The 14,193-nt window shown below is 47.0% G+C and overlaps 1 protein-coding gene across 1 annotated transcript; it reads left to right on the forward strand.

Moving 5' to 3' along the window:
* Positions 1–1,347: 1,347 nt before the first annotated feature.
* Positions 1,348–11,710, forward strand: SCRT1 (scratch family transcriptional repressor 1). Its single transcript, XM_066578989.1, has 2 exons — positions 1,348–1,590; positions 10,226–11,710. The coding sequence occupies exons 1-2, from the start codon at positions 1,479–1,481 to the stop codon at positions 10,948–10,950; spliced, it is 837 nt and encodes a 278-aa protein (XP_066435086.1). The 5' UTR covers positions 1,348–1,478; the 3' UTR covers positions 10,951–11,710.
* Positions 11,711–14,193: the final 2,483 nt, after the last annotated feature.

Raw genomic sequence — 14,193 nt, forward strand, 5'->3', positions numbered from 1 at the left:
CTGGAGGATGGTGTGATGAGGGGGGACATCAGCAATGGGAAAGGGACTAAAAATACACAATGACACAATGGAAGAATAGAGAAGACACGAGAGGAAGGTTTGGGGGGTTCTGCCCCTGCAGGCAGCAATCACTCCCTCCGGCTCTGCTTCCCCTTCTGTTTTCCAGAGAGAATCCGACTGCAGAGATCAGGAAGATGAGCTGAACAGCAGTAATAAAGATCTGGGGCCCCCCTGGGAATTCTGGGATATTACACCCAGCCGCCCCCCAGCAGCTGATCACATCCCTTTAAATCGAACAGCTCGAGTGTTCACACATCCTGAGCCCTGGACCAGGAAGGTAGAAGGAGGGATGGAGAGGGGATGATGGGATGACAGCTCAGGGGGAGAAGACTGGAAGGAGGAGGAGCTGAGAGAGACAGAGGACAAATGATGCAGAATGGATGAACGGAGACAGAAATAGCCATAGACTGCCAATGATACAGGCTGAAAGAGACCACCAAGCTACAGAGAGACAACACGAGAATAAAACCCACGGTCTATGAGACAGCCAGCTCTCTGCAAAGAAGGTGAATGAGACCTCCACCACACAGACCAGGCTGAATGAGACCTCCATCACACAGACCAGGCTGAATGAGACCTCCACCACATAGACCAGGCTGAATGAGACCTCCACAATGCACAACAGAGGAAGTGAGACCTCCATAATACATACCAAGGTGAATGAGACCTCCACACCATACTGAACGGAGGATGTGAGACCTGCACAATATAGAGAAGAGAGAGAGACCTCAACAATACTGACCAAGGGGATTGAGACCTCCACAAAACCAACCAGGGTGAATGAGACCCCCATATCATGGTCGAGGTTGAATGTGGCCCCCACATCACAGAGCAGGGGGGCCAGGACCCCCACATCATAGAGCAAGGTGAATGAGACCCCCACATTATAGAGCAGCATATGCAGGACCCCCACATCACAGGTCAGTGTGTGCAGGACCCCCACATCACATAGCACAGTGTGCAGGAACTCCACATCATTGGGTAGGGTGGGTGAGACCCCTACATCATAGAACAGGGTGTGTGAAACCCCCACATAACACAGCAGGGTGTGCAGAACCCCCACATCACAGAGCAGGGTGTGTGGGACGGCCAGGAGCGCACAGCTGGAGGGAGATGCAGCCGCCCCTGGTTTTGGGAACTGTCCAGTGCTGAAGTCTGGAGCCTGCACTGAGGACTGAAGCTGCCGCTGTCCAGTGCTGAACTCTCTGACCTCATGGTGCCCAGCAGAGGATCCGCTTCTCCTGAGGGCTTGGACTTCACCCTCTGCCCCCCTGAGTGTCTCTGACCTGCAGAAGAACATTGTGCCCCCTTGGAGGGCAGCTGCAGGTTGATGTTCCTCCTTCACCTCTCTTCGCCCTGGTTGTCTTCTCCTCCCTGACCCTGCTCCGACCTTTCACCTCTGAAGGGGAAGAGGAACAATGCCAAGGTCCTTTCTGGTCAAGAAGGTGAAGGATGGCTTCTGCTCTTCCGACGGTGAGAATGGGTATGTCCGACACCGGGCCAACTTGTCGGCACATCTGTCCGATAAAGGTAAGCACAGGGTTGGGGGTGGTGCAGTGCCCAGTGCAAGGCTGGGTATAACTATTTACAGTGCAGGATATAGCTGTGTGCAATGCCTAGTGCAGGACAGGATATAGCTGTGTGCAGTGCCCAGTGCAGGACAGGATATAGCCGTGTACAGTGCCCAGTACATGACCAGATATAGCTGTGTGCAGTGCCTAGTGAAGGGCACGATATAGCTGTGTACCGTGTCTAGTCCAGTGCAGAATATAGCTGTGTGCAGAGCCTAGTGCAAGGCAGGATTTATCTGTGTACAGTGCCCAGTGCAGGACAAGATATAGCTGTGGGCAGTGCCTAGTGCACGGAAGGATATGCGGTAGCTGTATACAGTGCCTAGTACAGGGCAGGATATAGCTGTGTACAGTGCCTAGCGCAGAACAAGGTATAGCTGTATACAGTGCCTAGTGCAGAACAAGATATAGCTGTATACAGTGCCTAGTGCAGGGCAGGATATAGCTGTACACAGTGCCTAGTGCAGAGCAGAATATAGCTCTGTATAGTTCCCAATGCAGGACAGGATATAGCTTTGTACAGTGTACAGTGCCCAGTGCAGGACAGTATATAGCTGTGTGCAGTGCCCAGGTGTAGGATATAACTGTGTACAGTGCCCAGTGCTGGGCAGGATACAGCTGTATACGGTGCCTAGTGCAGGACAGGATATAGCTGTGAGCAGTGCCTACTGCAGGGCAGAATATAACTGTGTGCAAGGCAGGATTATCTGTGTACAGTGTGTAGTGCAGGGCAGAATACACTGTGTGTACATGTACAGCAGGGCTAAGTGTATACAGATGGAGCAGAGACGACTTTGTCATTGGATCCTGATGCGTTGCTTGTAGACTGCAGTATGTGGTCGGATCTCTACAAGGTTATGTCCGAGTCTCGTCGTCCAGTACACATATTCACCTATAGAAAAACAATCCCCAAACAAATGTACCTCCCCCCGCACAATGTTCACTGCAGTACCATCGCCACCATCCAACACATGCACATGATCTCCCACGTGATACAGATGAGTGGCCCCCCAAGGAATCCTGGAGATCACAAGACTTGTACTGCAATTCACTAACAGGTGCAAAAGTGCAGCATCCCAACCCGACCACTCCGGCAGCCGATCACAGGCTGGCAACCTGGCCCACTGACCTCCTGGGGTCGCACTGTTAGTAAACAACCTCCAGCTGCACACATGTTGCCTCCAGTGGTACACACTACACTGCAGCAATCACTGCACATCCTATTGCAGAGCGACCCAGTGTTCACCCATACACAGAGTTCTGCAGCTGCTGACACCCATACACAGTGCTCTGCAGCTGCTGACACCCATACATAGTGCTCTGCAGCTGCTGACACCCATACACAGTGCTCTGCAGCTGCTGACACCCATACACAGTGCTCTGCAGCTGCTGACACCCATACACAGTGCTCTGCAGCTGCTGACACCCATACATAGTGCTCTGCAGCTGCTGACACCCTTATACAGTGCTATACAGCTGCTGACACCCATATACAGTGCTATACAGCTGCTGGCGCCCTTACATAATGCTCTGCAGCTGCTGACACCCATACCCAGTGCTCTGCAGCTGCTGACACCAAGCTAAAATATTCTGTAGATGCTGACACCAATTCCACGATGCTCTGCAGCTTTAGGCACCCTGCACAGTTGGCGGCACACAGGCTGAATGCTCTGCAGCTGCTGCAAGGCCTGTTTTCTACACAGAACTATATTTAGAGTCGGGGGAAGAGGTGGAGGGAAATGTTCTCTGCGGCTCCTGCCATTGCTGCATCCATTCAAGGGCACAGTGCCAGGGGGTCCAGAGCCAGGCCTGGATCATGAACGCCCCCACTACTGGCAGGTTACATGGGGGTCCCTGAATCCATGCTGCTGACCTTGAGAGATTCCCGGAGGTGGGAGGGGGCGGGAGCCTGTGGCTGCAGGAGGAAGAGGGGCTGACAACCGCCGTAGCCTCATTGTTATGGATGGAAAGAAGAAGTCGGCTTCTATTCTGGGAAATCCGCTGAGTGTGCAGTTTTGGAGTAACCCTTCCCAGCCTGGAGGGTGCGGAACAAGAATTAACCCTTTCCTGCCTGGAGGTGCAGAACCCTGGAGTAACCCTTCTCTGCCTGAAGGGTGTGGAGAAAGAAGTGACACTTCCCTGCTTAGAGAGTACAAAGCAAGAAGTAACCCTTTCATGCCTAGAGGTGCAGAGATCTGGTGTAACCCTTAATTGTTTGAAGGGTGCGAAGCAAGAAGTAACCCTTCCCTGCGTGGAGGGTGTGGACTAAGAAGTAAACCTTTTCTGTATGGAGGTGCAGAGCAAAAAGTAACCCTTCACTGCCTGGAGGTGTCAAGGGAGAAGCAACCCTTCCCTGTCTGTCTGAAGGTGCAGAGCAAGTAGTAACCATTCCCTGCCTAGAAGGTTCAGAGCACTTGAAGTAACCCTTCCCTACCTGGAGTGTGCAGAGCAAGAAGTTTCAGGGCTAGAGGGTATAGAACAAGACGTGTAGAGGGTCACATTAACATGTAAAGTGTGATTGTTCCCCCAAAGTTTGCTGTTACATCATGTATTTTTGTTAGCATATCTACAAGATTACCTGGTTTCTCTTACTGAGAACAATCACACTTTACTCTACTGGCTAACAGGGTACCAAACCTTTCCATATTGACATGTAAAAGATGCTCTTTGCAGGGCAATTCAGATTTATCTTTGTGCCCTTGCTGGTCTTGAAAATTGATGTAGGGCGAGTAGGAGGGTGTCCCCCCAGCAGAACTTGACTGCCCAAAATAATGTGTCTCAAATCACCCCAAACAAGTTTCTTGCCAAGGACATTCAGCCAACCCCATGCCAAAACCTGAGTGCTGCTGTGTCACCTAATGTCAACCTGAGTATAGCATGACCCCATGCCAACCTGAACACTGAGTCACCAATTGCTAAACAGCATAGCGTTATTCCATGCCATGCCCCATGCCAACCGGAGTAATGCAACACCTCATGCCAACCTGACCATAGCAACACCCTGGTTCAAACTAATTATAGCATCACTCCATGCCAATATGGGCACAGTGTGACCCCATGTCAACCTGATCATAATGCCATTCCATGCCAACCTAAACATACTGTCAGCAAATGTCAACCTGAGCATAGTATCATCTCATGATGTTTTATTGTAGTGTCATCTTTCCATGCTTTGGCTCGCTGTCCCTTTAATACTGAGGCCATCCAACTCCTTGGTGCAGCCCAACACCTTTCTGATAATGGAGTCACTGACTCTGTATCATCCCAATCCCCCCACCCTTATACTGGGGTCACCCACTCCTTTTCTTAGTGTCATGCCCCCCCCCCAGTTAGTGGGGTCATTCATTCCCTTACCTCAACCTAATGTCCCCCTGATATTGGGTCACCCACTCCTTTTTCTTTGTTCTGTATCCCCCTGTTACTGGGGATCACCCACTGCTTACCTCAGCCTAATGCCTCCCTGTTACTGGGGTCATTTACTCCTTGTCTCAGCCCGATATCCCTTTTATACTGGAGTCACCCACTCCTTGTTTTGGCTAAGTGCACCCTTGGTACTGGGGTTACCTACTTCCTGTCTCAGCCCAATGTCCCTCTTATACTGGGGTCACGCACTGTTAATATGATGGAGCACTTCACATTGATTATCCTTAGTGGCCTGTTTTTCTTTATTACATGAGATATTCTGACTTCTGCTGCATGATGATACATCAGGAGTATAATGGGGTGCATAGGGCAGGATCTGGGGGTGACTCCTGCACGGGGAAAATCAGAACTGGGTCACAGAGACTCACGTTTCTATATAGCTAGTGGGAACAGGGAGGAGGAGATGCTGACAGCAGCTGGATCTGGGGAGGGGAGAATCTGCTGAGGTGAGGGAAAATGAGAAGCAGAAGAGAGAACAGGGGGCTGGGATCTGCTGACAAACACAGGAGAGGCACAGACAACCAGGAGAGGGCAGCACTGGGTGAGAGGAGGAAACATTCAGGCAGTGGCAGGCCTAGGGCCTGCCAGTAACATTTATCCGGGGACTCACTGAATATGCAAATATTACCTGTATAAGATGTTGTACTGCACCTATCAGCATGTACTGCAGTGGGTGTACAGTGCTGTGCGCTGTTTGTGTGGGGGGTTGGTGGCCCACTCCATGACTCACTGTGGGCCAGTCTGAGCCTGCATTCAGGAGACCAAATCATCAATATTATCAATTGCCATAAGTCTATAGAGCTGAAGGTTCTGACCACAGGAGCTTACAATCTACACGATGATGCATGGATTCTCTTCGTCCGAATCTTCAGTATGATGTGCGCTGACAATTCTGATCACCTGCCAATATGGGTATAGCAGAGCAGGAGCAAATCTGGGGTGCCATACCCCAAACATCCAGGGTGTCCTCCAGACCACACGTACTATGGAGGGTAACTGAATTTTGTATTCAGGGGGCACATAACAAAGCCGCACGCACACAGTCATCAGTCCCTGATTTCTGGGGTCCAAACAGAGAGTCGAGAGACAGTCCAGATGGACAGTCCAGTGACTATCCCGATAGCCTGGATAGAGAGTCTAGTGATGGCCCAGACTGAGAGTCTAGATGGAGAGTCCAGAGATTGGATTCTCTATTTGCACTATCTCTGGACTCTCCATCTAGATTCTCAGTCTGGACTGTCAATGGATTCTCTTTCCAGGCTCTGTATCGGGATAGTCACTGGACTGTCCATCCAGACTGTCTCTGGACTCACTGTTTGCATGGAATATGGACTCTCTATCTGGACTCTATTCAGACTGCCTCTCAACTCTCTATTTGCGCTGAGACAGTCTGAATAGAGTCCAGATAGAGAGTCCAGAAACCGTGCAAACAGAGAGGCCAAGGACAGTGCAGACAGAGTCTGGATACACTCCAGATAGATGTGTCTAACCTCTCTTATTTAGTCCAAAAATGAGAGGTACAGTATTGTGCAGAATGTCAGATGAGCGCCAGCCGTCTGGGTGCTGACTAAACAGTACATTGGTTATTGCTCCAAGCATTTCAAGAGGGCTAGAGGAAATAGCCGAATACAAGCGATCGACTATCCCTGGCAGTTCCATTGAAGACAAATGGAGTGGCACCTCACATGCTCGACCACCGTTCTATCAATCTCTTCACTGTGGGGGGTGCAGTGAGCCCACAGTGAAGAGGAGAGGGGGTCACGGGACCCCATTTTCGGGATTGGTGGGGATCTCAGTAATGAGACCCCCGCCAGTCAGATTCTTATCACCTATTCTGTGGATAGGTGATAAAAGTCAATCTTGGGAATACGCCTTTAAATTCAGGACAGTGGTCACTCATTAGCATTGTTGAATTGTGATGCTGGCATCTTGGATTCAAATCCAACCAACCCCTAACATCTGCATGGAGTCTGTATGTTCTCTCTGTGCTCTCGTGGATTTTCTCCAGGCTCTCCACTTTCCTTCTATAAACATCCTGATAGATTAATTGGTTACCTGTGAAATTGTCCCCATATGGAGAATCGACTGTGAGCTCCTGGGGGCACAGACTGACGTGAGTGGTGACAAGCTCTATACAGTGCTTCAGAAGATATTGGCATTATTTAAGCAACAAGAAATAGATCACTAGACACCTCAGGTTGATACTGACATCATAGCCCCTCCACCTACCCCTCGCTCTATCAGGAGTCAAAGATGTCACAGATCATTTCCCAATGATGTCCTCAGGGTGATGGTCAGGGATTAAGTATAAAATGAGTATAGCTAGATTGAGGGATTATGGACTAATTGTGAGACTCAGATATGTAAAACATCTTTCCTTATTACCTGGAATGACACAGAGCTGATGTAGCATATGAAGAAGAAGCAGCAACAGTCATAGATTCAGATTATTTCCAGAGCAGATCTGTGCAGGACTGGCAGTGCCAAACTGGTCACTCCGGAGGGCTGCACAGGGAGGTGACATCTCTGATCCCTCAACCCAGAGATTCCACAATGCTCATCATTGTATGCAGGATTCTGGATATGAACGCATGCAAAATACTTGGTGGTAATATCAGCTGGGGCAAAGGTCAACTCTACCTCCAGAGGGAGCTATAAAAGCTTGACCCCATATTCTCAGTTCTCTGGTTTTGCTGTTGTTTCCATGGTTAGCTGTTGTAACAATGCCAGCTGGACTCTAAGGGTTCATTCACACAGGCGTTTGCAGTTTCGTTGCTGTGAAATCGGTCCATTGTTATGCATGTGTACGTGTGTTTTGTTGCATATCTATGGGGTTTTTTTATATCTGTGTGCCATCCATGTGTTGTCCATTTTTCACATGTCCAAAAAAGGTTAGTACAGTGTTAGCGAGTAGAACAAAGTGTGATTGTTCTTAGCAAGAGACACCAAGTAATCTTGTAGATATGATACCTTTCAATGGCTAACATCATGTATTTTTGTTAGCCATTAAAAGGTATCATATCTACAAGATTACTTGGCTCCTCTTATTGAGAACAGGGGTCAGGAACGCTATCTTTTCTCCTTAGGGAGAGCACCTAGAAGGTGAGTGAGGAGGCTTATAAGGCCATTCATGCTCCTCTGGTTAATATGCAAATAAGGGAGATGGAACAATACTTCTGCCGCGGCACCTATTGGAAGGTAGCACTCCTGCAAGTCAATGTTAGACTCTTTATACAAGCCTTGTAAGAATGACTAGGAATTGAAAGCCAAGCCAGAATCCATACACAGCTGTCCGATAAACTGCCGGTCAGCTGGGCGGGAACAGAACAGGCTCCATTATAGTCAATATGGTCCAGTTGAAACTATTCGGTTCCATCATAAGGGCGAGCACCCACTGGCGTTTTTTTACCTGCGTTTTGCGTTTTTCCTGCACAGGCATAGAGATAACATGTGTTCCTGTCCACTGGCGTTTTTTTTGCGTTGCGTTTGCGTTTTTAACATAGGAACTGTCAGTTGCATATGTGTCCTTATTTTTCTCCTAATGCACCCATGAAAGTCAATGGAAATTAATGGAAAAGCCGCGAAAACGCCACGAAAAACGCGCGGAAAAATCGCGGGAAATGCGGTGAAAACGCTGCGTTTTTTTCCCGCGGAAAACGCAAACGCCAGTGGGTGCTCGCCCTTAAACGGATCTGTTCGGCCAGGAGAACACTATAGATGTGAAAGCAGCCTTAATCATAAACCTATAAGAATTGATGCTGTTTTGAAGAGAAAGGGCGGTCACACCAAATATTGATTTGATTTAGATTTCTCTTTTCTTCAATCACTCTGCATTTTGTTAATTGACAAAAATACACTATTAACTCTTATATTTTTAAAGCATTCTTACTTTGAAGCATTTTACCACACCTGCCTAAAACTTGCACAGTACTGTAGATAGTGACATTGAAAATAAATAAAAAAATTCCAATTTCTGATAACGCTCCCTTTAAAGTGGCCATATGCATTAGATAGAAGTAGATTAATCAACCTCAGGCTACTGTGTTTGGATACCTTTAGGCTGCTTTCACATGGGCGACAAAATTGCACAATTTTCTCAGGATGTGACACTGCTAAAAATCGCATGTTATGTGAAGCCCATTCTTTCCAATGGGTTTCAATGCAAATGAAGCCTTTTGCTGAATGTAGGTAACAGCTGGAGGTCTGTTATCTACATTCTGCTGCTTTGTTCTCGAGGGGGACTGCAGCTGAAAGAATGTTATCAACGCTATCTCGCTAAGAACTCAGCGTGCGGTCCCGATAAGACACTTGAAGTCAGCAAATAACAAATAGTGCATGAAAAGTGGGCACACATTTAGACGCAGTGATTATCACTCAAAAAACGGCTTTTGGGCCAATTTTGAGTGATAATCGTGTCTAAATGGAACAGTCTCCTCAGGTCCCAGGCAGACTTGCTTGTAGTTTTCCCTCAGCACTTCCTGGTCATGAATTTGAAAAACCCCACCTCCAGGAAGCAGTGGCTGTGATTGGTGCTCAAGCGCTGCGTCTCAGCCAATCAGAGCCAGCGCTCGATGAATCAATCACAGCCATTCATTGAAGTGCTGAGCGAAAACTTCAAACAAGTCTGCCTGGGACCTGAGGACAGCTCCTCTTAGGTGATGTTTTTTTAAATCTTTTATGCAGTTAGGGCTTATTTTCAGGGTAGGTCTTATATTTCAAGTCTCCCCACCCCACGAATATCCCAGCTAAAGAGTGCTACAAAAGTCTTGCAACTTTGTAGCGACACAAAATCACAATATCGCCGCCAGAACACCGATGTGATACTGCTGCAATTTTCTTGCTGCAACATCACTGTTGCCCGTGTGAAAGAGTGTTGGAAGTCTTGAGATTATATTGTGAGATCCCCTTTACAGATGTCCACCTACAGAGACTCCTGTACATGAATCTCAGCCGTGAATACCACGTATGTAAGACTTGTGCTCAATATGAAGAATGTGTAACAGTAAGAAGGATTCGTATATGGTATGATGGGAGCAAAAGTGTTAGCTATACGGGGCTGGTGTCAGGGTTGTCCAGTGTTTGATGTCTTTATATTAATACCACATTTAGAAGTTTTGCATTCTTGATGCTATTGTTCAGCATGCAGTAACCATGGGTACCTCTTTTTTCAGGTTACATCAGTGACTATATCACCCCATCTGTATATGATGGGGACAGCGATGGAACCATCAAAGTCCCCTCACCAGACACTCTTTACACAGCAGTACAAAGCGAGTATGGTGCCCCAGACTCCGAACCACCTGATAGTCCACGGTCAGAGATCACAGGTGGCTACATCAATGGGGACACCGCAGTCAGCGAGGGCTACTCAGTGGATGCCTTCTTCATCACAGATGGGCGCTCTCGCCGCAAGGTTTTAGCCGGAGGGCGTTCCATTCAGCGGCATAGCTGCAGCGAGTGTGGGAAGAGCTATGCCACATCCTCAAACCTAAGTCGACACAAGCAGACTCATCGCAGCCTGGATAGCAAGCTAGCCAAGAAGTGCCCAACCTGTGGCAAGGTATATGTGTCCATGCCGGCCATGGCCATGCATCTACTTACACATGACCTCAAGCACAAGTGTGATACCTGTGGGAAAGCCTTCAGCCGACCGTGGCTTCTCCAGGGCCATATGAGATCCCACACTGGTGAAAAGCCCTTTGGCTGTGCCCACTGTGGCAAAGCCTTTGCTGACCGCTCTAACCTCCGCGCCCACATGCAGACACACTCCGCCTTCAAACACTACAAGTGCAAACGCTGCAGCAAGACCTTCGCTCTCAAGTCATATCTGAACAAACACTATGAGTCTGCCTGCTTTAAGGGCGTGGTGCCTCCACTCAGCCCAATGGAGGACTGAAACTGCTTCTTCCATGGAGAAGAGGACATCGCCACCTTCTACATCCTTGTACCTAACCCCTAGCCACCCGCTTGATCTTCTCCGGCCATTCCGGTGCTGCTCTCTTCAGTATCTGATGCTGATGATATTTTCTCTTTTCAACATATTTTCTTGCTCTTTCAAGTGATGTCACGACTCACAGGAGATTCTGATGACCTGGACGGAGCTTCCTTTTTATTACAGTGTTATACTGGCCCTTGGGGGTCTTACTATTTGCATTCACAGCATCTACTTTTAACTTTTAGTTATAGACATAATCATGGGACCTCAGAAGGTAGCAGGTCTGAGTTTGTAGCCATAACGTGAAGTTGCAGTTCGAGGGAAACTTGGTTCGTGTTCTTCCTTTATATTTATCCTATTGGTCTAGGATCCTCCATTTGTGAAGGACACACGAGGGAAACATGGGATGAGTTCCTCAGACAAGTTCAGCCATTACCAGTTTCTGATGTTAATATTGGGAGCTTACCTCCAATACTGTAGAATTAGGAAGAGGGAAACTTGTTTGTGCCAGTAGCAATTTATTATAAGGAGCAATAAAAGAAGACCCGGGAGGGGGGGATAATTAGAGGGTTTGTCCTTTGACGTTCTGTAATGTGTCCATAAGGTCACAGCTCATTAGGAGGAGTTGGCCCATTGTAGGAGGCATCACTGGATGTCCTCTCCATGTGCTTCCAGTACATCTTTGCCTTCATCGCTCCTCCTCAAGTTTTACTACTCCACTTGAGGGTTTCATAAATGATTTTCAAGATATTTTTTTCTTTTTAATCAGAAATATTTTCATTGAGATCTAGTTATGAGTGGACCCAGACAATGACCACAGAGGATACACCCTTTCACTGCTGCCAGAATATAATGACCACAAGATTATATAAAGCACTTGGGGGGAGGGAGTTATTTCAGAAGAATTTATCCGAAAGTTCTCATAGGACGTTTTCCGGTCTCATACATCCTTCATCTTCTCGGTCATTGCACTACCATTCATAAGGAGTTGTGTGGAAGGATTTTGGTTTTAAGGGGATATCCAGTAACAATAATCTTCTGCTCATGTCATAATTTCATGTTAAAAGATCTCATTGATGAAGTGTGTGATCTTCAATCTCTGCTGATTTGCAGATAGACAAAGACCAACAGAGAGATTGCACCCTCTGGCACTGAATGTTGTATTAATTTTCCTGCTCCCCTTATCATTGGTTGCCAAAGGTATCAAACTTCATCTTTGTGGTCTTCTCACAGTAACTCCTTGGTCTGTGGATACATTCCATGTTCTTCATTCTGCAGTATTGAGGTCCTGGTGGATTATGGATTCTAGAAGATGGTTCTCATGGTCTTCTCTCCATAATCTTCCCCTTTGATACCTTGTCATCATTTCGTCTTCCATTGCAACTTGGATGTATTTTTTTTATCATTAGTCCTTTTAATAATGTCATCGGTGCTCATGGCTCTTCTATCATTGCCTCATCATCTCCTGGTCCACCACCTCAGCATGTTCCTTCCAGGATATGAGTTTCTTGACGCCTCTTCATTCATTTGTGGAAAGCTGTGGAGACTGGAGGGCAAGTTAAATTGTTTCTCCTAGTTGTAGAACAGCTTCGGGTCCCACCATGGACATTTCAAGGAGGATTCATGTTTGAGATATTCATTAGGAATATTTGGGATATCACATGCCACAATAATTCTGTATCATTGGTATCTAGTGTTAAACAAACCGAAACAGTAAAACCCTGTTTCAGGTCGAACTTTGCTAAAAGTTCAGTTGGGTGAGAACCCGATCCTTGGACAGTTTGCCTCAGCTGAAATTGCTCAAATAAGAAGGAAAAAGGAGAATAAAAAAAAGAAAAATGAGAAGAAAGAAGGAAAGAGCGGAAAAGAATCTTATTCACTTTGCATTTTAATTATTCTTATTTTTCCCTCTTTTTCTTTCTTTAACTTTGCCTTAAAACAGCTCAAAAGTGCTTAGATACACTTCTAGGTAACCTAAAAGTGTTATACAGAGCTTTTATGGCTCTTAGACAGTGTTATACACCAGTTTGAGGGCTACTGGTGAAGTTTTGGTTTGGTTCAAACTAATTCAAACCAAACTGAACTCTTTGCCGAAATTCGGCGAATCAGCCAAACAGAACTTTTGAAAAGTTTTCTCATCAATGTCACTTGTTTTTTTACCTCTATCCTATAATATAACTGGTCCATAAAAGTCAATGCAATACCATAAGAGGCAGAACAATGAGCTTGTCTTTTGACCAATATCATCTACCTCCACCTTGAAAACTCATCACCCTGACCAGCTTTGGTCCTCACAACCACCCCCATGAAAACCCTCCATACTGAGAGCTCATCACCCTGACAGCCCTTCACCCTCACAACTCATGACTCTGACAGCCTTCAACTCAACACATACTTGCAATTTACCATCCTAAGAACCTTCGATCCTCACAGTTCACCATTTCAACAGCCCTCCACTGAGAAATCACCATTGTAAAACCCCTCCACACTCACAACTCAGCATCCTCACACCCGACCACTCTAACAGCCCTCCACCCTAAAAACCCACCACCCTAAAAACCCACCACCCTCTTCCATGTTGACAACCCTCTATCTTCATTCAAGATTCCATGGGATCTATACAACCTGCAATAACAAGATGGCAGCATTGAAACAGTCCTGTATCCTTTGTGATCACTTCATTAATTCCTTCATGATAGAGCCACCTAAGGAGAAGGACTTATGGAGCCTTGCTTGGCCGCATGTCACATAGCTAGCAATAATCGCTGGAGACTGGCAGCTCCTGCTTATCTCTACACGTGCTGCTTGCTCTGGGAGTCTGACCAACTCCAGCAATGAGCGATGTTTGACCATTATAATAGATGTTTTGTGACTACCTGAGCAGTTGACGAGCCTTGACCAACTTTGTAAGGGTCAGTGTCCTAGGCTGAACAGTGTGACCAGTATTCTTGGCATTGGTGGTCAGGGGTCAGTGAGTGGTCAGTTGTTGGGGGGTTAGTTACTGACCAATATTATAGGTCTGGGGAGATTTTTCCAGTTTTCTATAACTATGCCAAAGCATAAGTCACTTTTATGTTCATAAAATATAAGATTTTGGCAAAAAAAAGCCACCTGGTCACATGGTAGAGCAGAGATGACGTAATAATCGTTGCACAATCTTAGGGAGAAGGCGTGGACTGCGGACTGGTCCATGTCACCTTATTT

This window comes from Eleutherodactylus coqui, chromosome 9, assembly GCF_035609145.1.
Source record: "Eleutherodactylus coqui strain aEleCoq1 chromosome 9, aEleCoq1.hap1, whole genome shotgun sequence".
Taxonomy (NCBI): domain Eukaryota; kingdom Metazoa; phylum Chordata; class Amphibia; order Anura; family Eleutherodactylidae; genus Eleutherodactylus; species Eleutherodactylus coqui.